This window comes from Elaeis guineensis, chromosome 9 (genome assembly GCF_000442705.2).
Source record: "Elaeis guineensis isolate ETL-2024a chromosome 9, EG11, whole genome shotgun sequence".
Classification (NCBI taxonomy): Eukaryota; Viridiplantae; Streptophyta; class Magnoliopsida; order Arecales; family Arecaceae; genus Elaeis; species Elaeis guineensis.
Genome location: NC_026001.2, coordinates 73,228,715 through 73,244,191, shown reverse-complemented (window position 1 = coordinate 73,244,191; position 15,477 = coordinate 73,228,715). Strand labels below are relative to the sequence as shown.

Sequence of the window (15,477 nt, the reverse complement as noted above, 5' to 3'; positions counted from 1 at the left end):
GTGTGCCAAATGAGTGGATAAGGATGATTGGTTGGCCATTCAAATTCAAAATAAAGTTTGAATTTGAATGAGCAATCAATCCTTGCGCCTTGACCTTATCTTCTTTTGACGCCCCATTTATTACACGAGAAAATATTTCTCATGAAATCACTCACGCACAAATTAAGCCAAGCCCTCCTCTTCTCATGCCCTTAGTGGATAGGGATGAATTAGTTTCCATTTGAATTCAAAATTTGATTTGATTTCAAATGTGCAATTACTCATCTTTATCCTCTCTCGTGGATAAGACGTTTGTTATTGTTTTAAAAGGAGGAGAAGAGTGGGCATGTGTAAAAAAAAAAAAAAAAGAAAATTTTTGAGAGGAAGTTTGGGCGTGAGGAATCTTTGTGCATGAGGTGAAGGTCCATATCCTTTCGAGAGAAAAAGAAAGAAAAGAAAGAAAAAGTGTGCGCAGGGTTTTAGTGAGTTTCCCAGGGTTTCAGCCTGAGGTTCGGGAAGTGAGAAGGTGAGCTACGAGTGTCATGAGCCCACTAAATTTTAGGAAGATCTTCAACATCCTCTCAAGCATGTCTGCTGATGATCCAGAATATCTAAAGAATCGACAGACATCGATCGAAGGAGTTCGATCAGCATCGACCGTCGAAAGGGCTCTACAACGAGCTAGCACTCGTGAGGAGTCGATCATATCGAGAGCTTCGTGTGGATGATCCGCAGAGGCTATACATGCTGTGTGGTTGCATTGCGATGATCAGACTCTCCCAACGGTGATCAGATTACGGCGATCTACTATCCGCACAAAGGTATTGTGTTCTGAACACATTACAGTAAAGTGTTTATTGTTCAAATTCGAATTTTAAATTTAAATACATGCATGCTATATATTATATTTGGATCCTAGTGTAGGATAAATTCATGTTAATTAATTAGATTAATTAATAATTTTTACTATAAAATAGTGATTTTGAAAAAATTTTAAAATTACCATTTTACCCTTACACTGAATTTCGTAACACCTACTTCTTATTAGATCCTGTATTGAAATATATATATGAGCACTAAAATCAGAATCCAATACTCATCTAGAAAGAGAAGAAATCATTAGGTTAGATTCTATTACGAGCATATCTTCAAAAGGTGGCTCTTCCTTTTTCTTCTTTAGGCCCTCCAGGTAAGAAAGACAGTTTCTCCAATTGCCATCGGAGTTGCAATAGAAATACTTTTCCTTCTCCACAGCCTTCTTCGGAGCGTCCCTCTTAGGTTTGCTCTTTTTCTTCTACTTCTTCGCAGGCTTATTCTTTTTCTTTTCTTAAGATCTTTTCTTGAAGATGTACGCTCAATAGCAAGAATAGAACTCCTTGAACTTTTCAAGGTACCCTCAGTAGTGACCAATATGTTGCCCAACTTGGATAAGTTGCAATCTAATTTGTTCATATAGTAATTTACAATAAACTATCTATACGAACTAGTAAGAGATTGGAGGATCAAATCTACCTTCAACTCCTTTTGCATAGTAAGTTCGAGCTTCTCAAGTACCTCAAGGTCCTTAATCATTGTCATATAATGATCGTGGACTGACTGTCTCTCGTGCATCTTCATACTAAACAACCATTTAGATAATTCAAAGTGCGTGGTCTGACTCTGCTCACCATACAACTCTTACAGGTGAGTGATCATGGCATAGGCAGTGGGCATGTGCTCAAGCTAGCTCTGCAACTCATTTGACATGAAAGCCAACACATAGCACTTTATCTTAAGATCATCCTCTATCCACTTATTCAGAGTAGCTCTTTGCTCTGTCGTATGATGAGCTGGTAAAGCTGGAGTGTCCTGATTGAGTACATATCTAATTTTCTCAGATGTCAGGACTATCCTAAAGTTTTTGAGCCAGTCCTTAAAATTTATACCGATCAGATAGTTGGTTTCAAAGATGCGAGCTAAAGAGTTAGAGACCGACATTATTTATTTACGAGAGTAGAGATTTTAGTTAGATATTTATACTTAAAATTATATTTACTCTAGAGACTTTTAGATGCAAATAGACTTCTACTAATTTTTCGGATTCTGACACTCTCTAGGTGGAAAATGAAAATTCGACACGACCATGCAAGGCTTTTAGTAGGTGCTACGACCTCACTGATGCCATGCATCTCATCTAATAGTTATTGGTAACACAGACACCGATGCGTAGGCAACTCTTTGCCAAAATGCTTCTCCAAGTATATTACAATGACTTGGTCTCTAAGTCATGTGAGCTCAGATAATACATATTGCCCCCACTTCTTAGTTAAGCCAGATCCACCATTCACAAGCAAGTGTGATGCCATCATTGAGTCCCTCAGATAACACATATTGGGCCTCGAAATCTATCTTCACCTTGGAGCAACTTTTTGCTAGTAGAGTAGTTGCATATTCTCGATGCAACTGAACCACTGTAACTAATTGAGAACAGTCAATGCCAGTAAGATGCCTGCAACTCTACAATAGTGGAAGACTATGAGGTTAATATTAATTGGGGAGGTTTAGGTCAGATCTCATCTAATCAGTCATTATATGACAGATCTAACTGGCATGGGCTAAATCAAAATGTCTTAGTAACTAATGAACCCAATCATCTAATTGGCCAAGTAAGTATGATCGATGGGAGGGTACACCATTAACTTTCCATAGACTACAAATTATCTAGGTAAGTAGTCTTCCAATTAAAAATTATCAATTGAGACTTGCCTTAGACACTAAATGACTTATTAGTTTCAATTAGTCAACTTAGGTGAATCGGATTCGAGCCATAAAGCCGAATTAGGTCTTAGGTTGACTTAATTCTACACATGAGATTTTATCGACTCAATCTACAACACTTGTAGAATCATAAGCTCAATTGATCTAATCCAAATTAATACTTGACTTGATTTGATTAATAGCTACATCAACTTTGATCTAATATGATCTAATCATAACCTTAGATACAATCTAATTACATGACCTAATGCAAAACTATCCATGCCCAATGATTCATGCACACACAATTTCAGATCATAAAATAATTTTCAGATCTAAATATATTGTATGAAAAGTAAGTTTTTGATTCTTAAAATACTTTCAGAACATACATACAATCATATATCATATATATAAAATATTTTAGATTTTTCAAAAATTATTTTCAGATCTAAACATACCATCATATAAAGCATACATAAAAAATTTAGATCGTAAAAATTTAATTTCTATCCTATGCATGCTTTCATATATTGGATATATGATTAAAAATCAGATCTAAGATACCTTTCAGATCTGAACATAAAAACATACATCTCATGTATGAATTAAAATCAAAATTTTTAAAAATAATTTTTAAAATTTTTATACTACTTTCATATATGTGACATGTGACTTTGATACTACTGTTAGATTTCTACGGTGCTAGTGCATGTGAATTTTAAAATAATTTTTTAAATCTAAAATACAGTAAAAATTAGATTAAAATAATTTAATCTAAGCATGCATTAATCATATGAAAATACCTATGGATATAGTTCATATGCTAAAATTGATATAAACTGATTTTAGCATGAATAATAAAAAACTATGATCAAGTCGCGCACCTGAATCGCTTTCCCTTTGCCTCAAAACTGTAACTGAGGTTGAATCCAATTCAATCTCTGTATTTCAAGGTTGAGCAGATTCTAAATCAATAGCACAAGCATCCTACCTCTATAGATATCCATACAAGATCGATCTGAATTGGCTCCTCTTGAATCCACTCACTTGAACCGAAGGCCTGAATAGGCTCGAACCAAGCCTAAATAGGAATCAACCGTTGATCCCCTTTTCACAATTCTTGATTGAAATCAACCCTTGATCTTTTTTTCTTGATTCTTGAAGAAACCAAAAAGAATAATAATCAAGAAGTGATTGTAACTACCACCCAACAACTTTGGGAGGATGAAGAAAAAACACCAAGAACCTTTGGCGCCAACATTTGACACCAACAAGGTGGTTGCTACCCACCTCTCTCCAAGATCCAAGAGGGAGGACATCTAGAGAGAGGGGGCATGGGGCCAGAGAGAGAGAGAGGGAGGTGTGGGCACAATAATAAGTGGTGGCAATGAAGGGATGTTATGAGCTTTTTAAGAGAGGTAGGGTAGGATCCTTTAAATAGACCATATAATGGAGTCCTAAACAAATTAAGATCCTCTCTTCTAATCACATTAGAAGTCCTAGTCTAAAATATTTTGGACCAATTCAAAGGGGCACCAACCAGCCTAGACCAACACCTATATTGGGCTTTGGAGTCCCATCATATAGGGCCCAATTATGTACACTCAAATCAGCCCATATAGTTCCATAAATTTAATTTAAGGATTCTTGATCAAATCAAGATGAATTTTCAATCAAAAAAATCAAAAAATTCTTTCTTGATTTAATCCAAACCATAAATTGAGTATCCAAACATTGGAGTCCATTGAATCAAATTCAATTCAAGTATAGAAATTGATTAATGCTTATCATATTGGCAAACCAACTACAAAAAGAGTTAGATTCACCCAGATGTTAGCAAAGTTAATATGAATCTAATAGGATTTCTCTAAATCCATACTAATTGGTGCTTTATAAGCCCAATTAACCAATCCAGATCTTCTTGCTTTGATGTATGACTCTATAAGTTTAATTCTGTCTGATAGTGAGACATATCAATTATCTCTATCATAGGTATGACTGAAATCTCTTTCAGTAGGTCGAAACAATTTCACTCTAACTCGACAAAGACTATTGATCCAAAATAATCCTATTGAGCTCTCACAATCTATCAGTGACATCTAGCAATATATAGTGGTAATCCAACAGAATCGAAGAAGAGTCTCTAGATATAGTTAACATGTGATACAGTTCCTCTATCGTGATCCTGACTAGATGGTAAGTCATGGATAAATCGTCAAACCTCATCATTAGTCATATAATAGATCTGATTAGCTCAAGTTCAATAGTGATTTCAAATAAAAATTTTTTTCCATCAATTACTTTGTTGTGGCTACAGACTTGTGGACTTATCTTTTTAAATTTTATAAGACCATTTCTCTCAATCAAGATCAATAGATCCCATCTAGATACACATTCTGCTCCTACAGTTCAACCAATTGTAGCCAACATCCACTACAAAGACTCATAAATGAATCAATGCTTATGTGTAGTCAAACTATAGTAGCCTTATTGCAAGCAACCATGACATCGTAAGTCGAAGGATCAATCACATAACTACAGCATCAAGATAATCACTAACGATTGAATAGAAATCTATGTAATCTCTCATATGTCACGCTCAGTACTAGTTTTCTCTAATAACTATCCGACTTGCTGCTCAATGTCTCTACACTGTATACTAAAGGCTCATCTACCTCGAAAGAAGCGAACCGTGTATCAGTCTATATAGATTGATCATCATCCCCATGACTATCCTATGATTGGGAGCAATTTAAGAATTGATTATACATGCTTCTAATTCTCAATACTTGAAAATATATATATCATAACAATAATTTCATGAATGATTCAAAGATACAAAATACTTGAATGGAAAAAGAAAACTTGCCTTTTATTGATCAAATCAATAGTTTAAGTACAATTTATATCATAGAATAAAAAATGTGTCAGCCAACAATTGATTTTTAAGACATACATATAACACCTCTTCATATGAGTCATTGGTAATTGCACTTCTAGTGGAAAGAGCATTATCAAGATAGACGAGGTCACCATGGTGATTCTTCAGAATGAGGTTCTCAAGAGGGAGAACCCAACTTCAAGCTCAAGCAATGGCAGCTCATCTTTGGTGATTCTAGAGGATCAGGTGGTAGCAAATAGAGCGATAGAAGATCACGAGGAGGATGATCCAGGTCCAAGACGAGGGACCCCAGCAAGATCAGGTGCTACTGGTGAGATGAGTTGGGACATCGTGTCAGAGATTATTCTCAACTCAAAAATCGGATGAGGACTACTACAGCGACGACTAGTAGCGAGTTAGAGGATGATATTCTAGTGATATCTGATGAGGTATTTACTTCTTTCTAGCAGTGAATTTTAATTTTGTATGTACCTATCATGTATGTTGTAGAGAGGAGCAGTTTGACTTCCTGAAGAACAATGAGAAAACTGTTTATCTACCGGATAGATCGAGCTGTACGATCAGAGGTATCGGAATGGTCAGCTGGAGGATATATGATGGTGCAGTGAGGAGATTGGGCGAGGTCCGATACATATTCAATTTCAGATGAAATCTTATCTCACTGAGCAGATTGAATTCAAATGGCTACAAGTGGGTAGCTGGTGATGAAATCTTGAAGGTTATGCACGACGATAGAGTTATTCTGGAGGAAAAGAAGAGGATGAGAGGATATTACTACCTGACAGGGAGCCCAGTATAAGGTGAAGCTTCAGGAGTCAGAAGGAGTCCAGAGTGAGATGGAGCTCCAGATGGAGGTGGATCTGGCATAAGGTGCGAGACTCGGGAGGATGAGAGACGACATCGCAGAGTAAAGTTTCTATTACTGCAGAAGACTTTTCTGAACAGATTTTTGGTTAGAGTGAATATAGTCCATGATAGAGGTGGGATTGAGTGGCTTGGTGAGACTCAATTTGCTCATCCATGCGACAACAGGCGTGCCTCAGGCATGGGAGCGAGACAGATCATAAGCTCTCAGAGATAGGTGGAGGTCAAATATCGAGTCGAGATGGAGATTTTTGAAAAAAATATCTTGAGATTTGATCAATAATAAGTTCAAAACGAGGTCCAAGACGATGAACAAAATCCAATGAGTCCAAGAACAGTCCAAATAGAGTTCGGATGGTGAAAATACATATGAAAAAATTTCGAAAGGAGATGGTACACCATACGGGCCGGCGGCGGTGCGGGCAAGCTCGGTAGCATGCTGTCGCTGGGCCAATAGCACATTGGGCTGGCCCAGGCACATGCATGGCCCGCGCATGAGGGCGCCCAGGCCCGCTTGGGATCAAAGTCAATCGTGGACTGCGCACTCTATCGCAACTCACAGTTGGGTGCATGGATCGGAGCACGATCCGACGGGTGATGTTGCTTGCACTAGGGATCTGACGGTTGGAGTCTTTGCGGATCGAATGAGTCAGATACGTGCCTGTGAGGATCCGACGGCTACAGTTTTGATGTGATCCGACGGCTCTGGGGCGAGCCGATCAGGATCAAACGGTCGTGGTGAAATCTCAGGTTGATCAAGAGCTTGGGGATGCTGATTGCGCGATCAAACGGCTCTGGATCGAGCCAGTCACAATGGAACAGTCCAAAATTGATCTAGAATTTGTTTTAGACTTGGTATCCTAGTGTAATACTATTTTGATGATTCTATAGTCTATATAGCTCCGATTGATGAGTCGTTTATTGCGTAGGATAGCTGATGATGTCTTGATCGTGCAGAGAAGCTTCAAGAGAGATTTTAGAGAGCTTTTGTGAAGATTTTAAGACTTCCTATTGAGAGATTTTGTATAAGGATTGAGCGGTGAGTTTCTCTTATATTTTATTTGATTTTCTTTCTCTTATAATGAAGCTTGCATGTCTCATGGAGATAGGCTTGAGGCCGATCCATGTTACTTTGATTTGTTTGTGATGTTTTTCTCTTTCTTTCTTCTTTTTCCTTCCTCAATAAATGGTATTAGAGCACAACAAGTGGAAGAGGGATGGGGGATCGAGGGCAAAGGAGCTGCGGATGGATGGGTGGTGGAGCCATGGGTGGCAAGAAGGGGGGCACAGAAGAGCCGCAAGCATGAGGGTGCCAGGGGGAAGGTCGGGAACTGTGGATGTGCTCAGGGGGTGGGGGGGGACAGCGGGAAGCCCTCATGTTGAAGACACCATTAGCAAAGATCAATCATTTCTATGCTGTCGGCCTTGCAGATGACCTCACCCTTGACGGCGCAAAAGTTGACACCACAGTCATGTTCGGTTTAAGAGAGTTTTTGAGGCAGGGGAAGGATCATGGAGAAGCTGTGAGCGGAAAAAGACAAAAGAGCCATGAGAGGAAAAAGAAAAAAAATAATAATAATAAAATATTATTTTTGAAAATATAAAAATATAAAAAAATGATAATGTATAGCATCTTAAATATTTTTCACACTAAAATATTATAAAGAAGGACCATTGTAAAATCCGTTATACGAATTAATGATGGCCGCCATGGAGTCCTTGTACTGTTATAGTAGTCTAAGTGAAATTGGTCAACAATATGAACAAAATTAGATAGCCACCTACTGCAATACACAATCCCCTCTGTACCAGACTCTTCCTGTGAGCAACTCTCTAGAGTGATGCAATACACGACCCTCTGCCCAAACGCTTCAGACCATCTACTGCAAGTGCAATAGGTGGTGTGACTTAATAATGTTTCTGAACAATATATTTCATAAAAATAGCAATGCCATGTGATACAAACCATTAATTAACAAACAGAAAGATTCTCAGCATGCTGAGCTGATTTGAATTTTGAATGCTTATAAGACAAAATGTAAATATTTTCATTAAAAAAAAAGAGAGAAACTTGAAGCAAATGACACCAACTTATTTTAATGAGAACTGAGACCATATTACAACAAATATGCTTGGAACGGAACTGGAAACATTACAAATAAAACATATATGAAGGAACATTTTCTCTGGAGAACGGACATCCCAAGCTTGGATGGTAAGAAGAGGAACAAGCGCCTATTTCAGACAAGAATTTTGCATCACGTACCATTAATAAACACAAACCGTATAACTAGTCCAATGGGTTGACCCATAAGATAGCCAGGTGGTGGGAACTATCAAGTCCAGGCAACATAAAGCCCAGTCCTCCACGAGAAGCTCAACAATAATGACCTCGGTATTGATTGTAGAATCCGTTGCATGGTCTCTGACCACCACCAACCTTTTGAGGGCGGCAGTCATACGGGTTCCCCGCCCGCCAACTTTGCATGGCGCATTTCCTCTTGTAAGCGAATCATAGTTTATACTGTTGACCATCGATTCCAGCAACCAATCCACTTCTTCTTCGCATTCCTGGATGGAGCCATTAAACACAGGTGAGCCTCCTTCTCTCCCATAGCCTGTGTGGGTGGCCATTACCTCTTTCCCACTCGTAATACTAGCAGCAACTAGCTGCAAAAGCAGTAGAAAAGAGATAGCAGCACCTCTTCTCCACATAAAACCCACAGTACTCCTATTTTTCATCTCTTCTCCCCTCCTCTCGGATACAAGGAAGCAACCAGTTGCTGGAGTTTGGTATATATTAGTGTGCAACTTAAGACTATAACTATGGTCTATATTCCATCTGTACAGAATGTAACATCATCCAGCCTTGCTTGAGTGTGACAATGTCGTCGGTTCGCAGCAGCATTATTTAAGGGTGACCTGCATGTCTACTCATAGGAGCTGGCCTGACTAGGACCACATAACAACCAGAGCTGGATATTCCAAAACTTATATCACATCATCCGAGGGATTTGAGCATTAGTTTAGCATAGATTAAGGGCATAACAAAGCCGAGATTCATCTGTGCCCCACGTCTGATTGAGCTTGGCTCAATATTACTTTTAAGTTTGAAATTTGGGTTCAAGGTTGGTTTATTTCTTATTTGATCGAAATCAGTCAAAGTTTAATTACACTTTTCATTTTAAAGAGAAGCTCTAGTATCTTTCAAGCATTAATGTCCATGCCTGGTTAATTTAAACAGGCATAAACCATTATTTATCAGTGAGATGATATTTAGATGACCAAATTAGATATATGCTGTTTAAGAGCTGACAAATGGATGGAGAATTGGTGTGGTGAGAGGCATGGGAGAGCTAAAGAGAGTGGTTTATTTGTTTCTCACCCTTCATTTTATCATCTACCTCCAATCAATGGCCCATCAATTGGGTACAACTAGTGTGAATTCAATAACGTGCACCACAAAATTTAGGATTCATAAAAGAAGGGATATATGATGCAAAAAATAGATTCTAAAAAGTCTTGTGATAGACTCAGTTTGGATTTCTTTTTTTAAGGGGATTTCTTTTTGCAAGGTTCTCGAGGTTGGGTGCTTTGGATTAAGGAACGAGAAGACCATTAGGTGCTGAGTGTAACATAATATTATTTCCCGCAGATCTTGTACTGGTATCTGTTTTTTTTTTTTTTTTACCTTTCATCAACATCTTACGTAGCTACCCAAAAGAATCATATGTTCTGAAGGTCATGTACCATGTCTACTAACATATATAAAGAATTAAAATTCTCATAGTTTAATAGAACGTTTTGATTTAACTTATGTTTTAAAGGAGCCAAGCGAATTGAATTTTTCACTTATTCGCGTCTTAGATGTGTATACCGCAACAAATAACGCAGAACCGTAATTTGTGTCATATCATCCATTTTAACATAACAAAGTTGCTAGCATCATCCATTTTTGTCTTCACCCAAATGCTTTCGTCACCTGCCAATCACATGATTTTTGGATTCTAACTATTTTGATTCCCGTGGATCACAAGAGTGATATGAAATCTCAATGTCAAAATGCTAATACAGCGATCCTGCACCGCTAGCATCATCCATAATTTGTGTCATATCATCCATTTTAACATAACAAAGTTGCTAGCATCATCCACTTTTGTCTTCACCCAAATGCTTTCGTCACCTGCCAATCACATGATTTTTGGATTCTAACTATTTTGATTCCCGTGGATCACAAGAGTGATATGAAATCTCAATGTCAAAATGCTAATACAGCGATCCTGCACCGCTAGTCTTGAAGCCATAGAGCCATTGGAATGAGAGCAGTCAATAAATTTTAATTTTAGTTAGGTTAAGCAGAGTCCAATTTAACCGATCAATGATGCTAAAAGATCTTTAGCTTTTATTTAGATAGAGAAAGGGATCTATTGCGGTTATAGATCAAAAGGTCGATTGGTTCGGATAGTTGAATTAACTCCGCACATGTATATGTGAGGTATTGTCTGCTTTAGCTCATGATCATTCTTAGATTTTAGTGGACCTTTATCATTTAGAACATCACAGTTTTACCCTTTAAAAAATACCTCATATATAGAGTTGTCAATATGAACCGACCCACCCCGATCCGCCCCGACCTACCTCTAAACGAGGCAGGACGGGCTGACCTGTTTAACTAGCAGGTTGAAAAAACTCCAATCTGACTCGATCCGTCATAGGTTACAGGTTAAATGGGTCAATCCGCCAAAATTTTTTACTCATCCCCCAAAAATAAAACTGTTAACCCTTCTTTCTCCTCTCCACATCCCCTCCATGATCTCTAAAGAGTTGGTAATTTTTTTTACTAAACAAAATAGGTGGATAACTGGACAAGAGTCAAGACCTCAAGGAGATTTGGTAATATTTTATTTTACTAAACAAAATAGGCGGGCCAGTCTGTCCCGACCCGTCCCGACCAACCCCGATCTACCAACCTAAACGAGGTAGGTCATTTGACTCATTTTTAAATGAGTTGCTAAAATATGAACTCAACCCGCCCCATTTACATGACGAGATGGGCTAGTCTGATGGGCCCAATCCAAATTGACAGGTCTACTCATGTGGGAGAGAATGTTCCAATCCATATAAGCCATACTCCATGACTCATAATCGATGTGGGACTAAAGATGTCCTTTCTACACTACAACACAGCCTCCCCAGTCAAAAGAGAGTATGTGTGAGCATGATATATTCCCACAGATGGTGCCAATGTTGTGGTCTTGGGTCAAGGGATCGAATGGCTCGAATGGTTGGGTTGACTCCACGTCTGTATACGTGATATGTTGTCTGTTTTGGCTCATGACCATCTTTAAGCTTCAGTAGGCTTTAGGCTTCAGTGAGCCTTGATTATTTAGAGCCTCACGATTTTGCCTTTTATAAAGTATCTCATATGGGAGAGAAGGTTCCAATCCATATAAACCATACTTCTTCTTGATTCATAATCAATATGGGACAACCCTCTCTGCACCATAACAGGATCTTTCTTTTCAGATATAATCTAATCTGAATTCAGTTTGTTTTTGATTTCATTTGGAACAATCCAACCCAAATGTAGCTTTTTATTTTGATGTGGATAAAACGTCCAATTGCAACATTCATCCATGATATTTTAACATTTAATCATCAGGGTAGTGATTGAAAAGGAAAATCAAAACACTTTTGCTCCAAGAGTTTATTCTCTAGACAAGTATCTCTTGGATTAAACATTTACATTTTGTAATCCAAATGTGAAAAGCATGTACATAATTGTACATAATTAGCATGGTAATCTTATAAGTGTAAGAGGCCTCTGTACCTTGGACTTGAACGATAGAAACTCATAGGTAATCGCTTACTTTTATACCTCAATCACTTCAGGATATGCAAGTTGTGTCATGGATGATTTGTAACTACCTGTCTCTACCGTAGAATGCTGTACAAAATTGTAAATGAAATCCATGTTAAAGGAAAGTTTCATCAACTACAATAGATGTGTGTGTGAGAGAGAGAGAGAGAGATTGTAAGGTCAACCATGTTGGCTATTGTGTTCTTCCATGCCCTATCCATTTCATCAAAGACCTCCTTAATTGTAGGACGACCTCGGCTTGAACTAGCAACGCACAGAACTGCAATACCCAAAATGGACACAAAGTCCCTCAAATTAACCTCTCCTTTAAGGCGAGGGTCCATGAAATCATCAAGTGGTCGTTTCTTCATTTGCACATCCTTGGCCTGCATGAACACAAAGGTAAACTCCCATCCACTCCATTAAACTTCTTGATATAGCTAAGTTGCTCTCATGATTCTATTGGCAGGATTCATACAAGCTCTTATATATGAACCATTGTACTGAAAAATATAACAAGAATAAATAGTTCTATACCTTTCTCGTTAGAGTATCTCGTGCCGCGATATCCAACTCTATCACCTTCCTCCCTGAAAGAATTTGTAAGGCCACTATACCGAAACTATAAATATCACTGGCACCAGTGAGCCTGGCATTTGTCATGTATTCAGGATCCATGTAGCCGATGGTTCCTCTAACATCTGTAAACACTTTGCTTTCCTCCATGTTCAACACCTTTGCTAAACCAAAGTCTGAAAGCTTTGACTCCATATTCTCCGTCAATAGGATGTTAGTCAGCTGTGAAACCAATATAAAATCAATCTAAATAAACTATACTTTATGCTCGTTTGGAAAACACAAAAGCAAGTATTGAGGTTTGTTCTTTCCCTTCCTTTTCAGAGAAGAATTTAATATTTCATTGCTGTATTATAACAAACGGTGATTGGCAAGTTCTCATGATGCATGTCTTTGGTTACTACCACTCTATGCAGTTATGTTAATAAAATTAGATTTCTTAAATTAATAGTAAAATTAAGTTAATTTGATGATAATATATAATTGCTAAAACAATTAATGCAAGACTCTACTGATGATTGAAAATACCAACCACAACATATATAAGAGCAGCCTTGTATGGATTGGAAATTATTTGTCACCTTGATGTCCCTATGAACGATACAACCATCAGGGTGAAAATGGAGAAACCTCAGAACAAGTGCACAATCTCTTAATATCTTGACTCTTTGATCCCATGAAAGAACGGAGTCGCTTCCTATCATGAGAATTACGAACTAAATTCATATCATTATGAACACACAAAGAAAGTAATATGCATAGCCATGCATCCTCAGGAGCTGAGAGATTACTCAAGAGATTTTGGGCGAGGTTTCCATTAGAGCAGTACTCATAAACCAAGTATTGTTCTCCTCCTTCATCACAAAAGCCAAAGAGGGAGACTAAGTTGGAGTGTCGAATTTTGGAGAGGCCTTCGACTTCCCTCATGAAAGAACCAGACATTGCAGTCCTGTAAATGTGCTTAATTGCTACAAGCTGCCGGCTTGGAAGGATGCCCTGGTAGACTTGGCCAGCACTTCCTGAGCCAAGACGTACCTTGGTATGCCCATAATTTATAGCTTTCTCAATCTCTTCTTTGGAGAATCTATAGAGACCTGACCATGTACTGATCAATTTGCCTTGTGGATACATAAAACGTAGAATGGTTTTGTTAGTGCAATTATTTTCATCCTATCTTCTTTTTCGAACAATGAAATCCTGAATTCAAGTATCTTGACATAATACCTTCTTTGCGTTTATCAAACCTTCTCACAAATTTGACAAGAACAACTAGAACAATTATTCCCATTAATCCAAGGAACCAAGCTAGTATGCTTTTCGCATCACTAACTGACAAATAACCAATAGATTGTATTAGAAACTACTTTACAAGATAGTTGAATGGCAGAACGTAACTCATAGTTGAATAGCAGAACGTCACTCACCTTTGATCTTAATGTAACCATTATCTGTGAACAATGAAAGTGGAGCGAGTGTTAGAAGAAATTCCAAATGCAAAAAAAAAAAAAAAAGTGATTGAAGACATAGAATTTGTAAATTGCAAGACGATGATATTCAATAGTGATTGTTTTACACCACCCCGATCTCTTTTTTGTGGATCAACAGAGTCTTTTCATCAGCCAAAAATGGTGCCTATTATAATCTAAACATGAATTATCAATCACAACTACCAATCATAAGACGATGATAAGAACAACACAAACCAGTGAAAACCAAGTTATTTTCTTTTGATCTTTTCCTTTTTTCTTTTTTTAAGGAAAGAGAAAAAGGGGGAAAGATCCAACCAGTATTTAAATTTATGGACTTCCATAGCTTTGCGAAACTGTTCTTGGTTACCATTTCATTTGCAGCATTCTTGTTGGTCTGATATCAGCATTTTTTTTTTTTTCTTTGAAAAGCTCATATTAGCAACTAAATGCAATCATCAGCTATGGGCTTAACTAATTACTGAGACTCCCCACTAATAGGGAATCCAATAATTGTACAACTTGAAATTGAAACAACACAACCCTTCACTTGAAAAGAAAAAATTAGACAGAAAGCTAAAGCAACAAGACCCTTCATGGTACTCTACTACATCTAGACCTGTGTCATTGTCTGAATCAGTCTGTGATCCAACAATGGTGAAGGAAAGAATTAATAGGAATATGGGGGCGCTCTTCATCCTTATTTAGTTGGTGATGATGGTGGCGTGGATTAGAAAGGTTTTCAGAATTAGGATGAGAAGCGAGGAATCGATTAGTTATAGATTTCTTCCATTGTGAGAATCGAGCCCAAGGGCATTGTAAGCTACGTAGGTGGGTGGATTATTCTTGCTTTCTTTAATGGGAAAAGTATATACAAAGGAATGAAGAAGGACTGGATGTTGGTATAATGCTGTGAGCTGTCCGTAGGGTTGATTTGGATTGAGGCTTTGTGGGTAACGACCTTGGGTTAGGATATGAAATTAAAGAATGCCAAGGCAGTGCGTCTTATTCTGCCCGCTGGACTGTGGCAACATGTTGTGGCAACCATGACCTCACCCAAAACTCCTCGAACCCAAGTATCCAAAATGGCG

General features: G+C 37.9%; 1 protein-coding gene across 1 annotated transcript; it reads right to left on the bottom strand.

The window, feature by feature from the left end:
• Positions 1-12,080: 12,080 nt before the first annotated feature.
• Positions 12,081-15,225, bottom strand: LOC105034939 (leucine-rich repeat receptor protein kinase HPCA1). Its single transcript, XM_019847145.3, has 8 exons — positions 15,006-15,225; positions 14,345-14,368; positions 14,145-14,249; positions 13,712-14,038; positions 13,502-13,617; positions 12,882-13,142; positions 12,530-12,730; positions 12,081-12,431 (listed from the first exon to the last, which is right to left on the bottom strand). The coding sequence occupies exons 1-8, from the start codon at positions 15,082-15,084 to the stop codon at positions 12,357-12,359; spliced, it is 1,188 nt and encodes a 395-aa protein (XP_019702704.1). The 5' UTR covers positions 15,085-15,225; the 3' UTR covers positions 12,081-12,356.
• Between the last annotated feature and the right edge of the window lie 252 nt (positions 15,226-15,477).

Coding starts and splice junctions, on each gene's coding strand:
- LOC105034939 (XM_019847145.3), bottom strand. CDS start 15,084: ATGAAGAGCGCCCCCATATTCCTATTAATTCTTTCCTTCACCATTGTT. Junction 14,250..14,344: donor TGGTTACATTAAGATCAAAG/GTGAGTGACGTT, acceptor GTTATTTGTCAG/TTAGTGATGCGAAAAGCATA. Junction 13,143..13,501: donor TCGTTCATAGGGACATCAAG/GTGACAAATAAT, acceptor TTGGTTTCACAG/CTGACTAACATCCTATTGAC.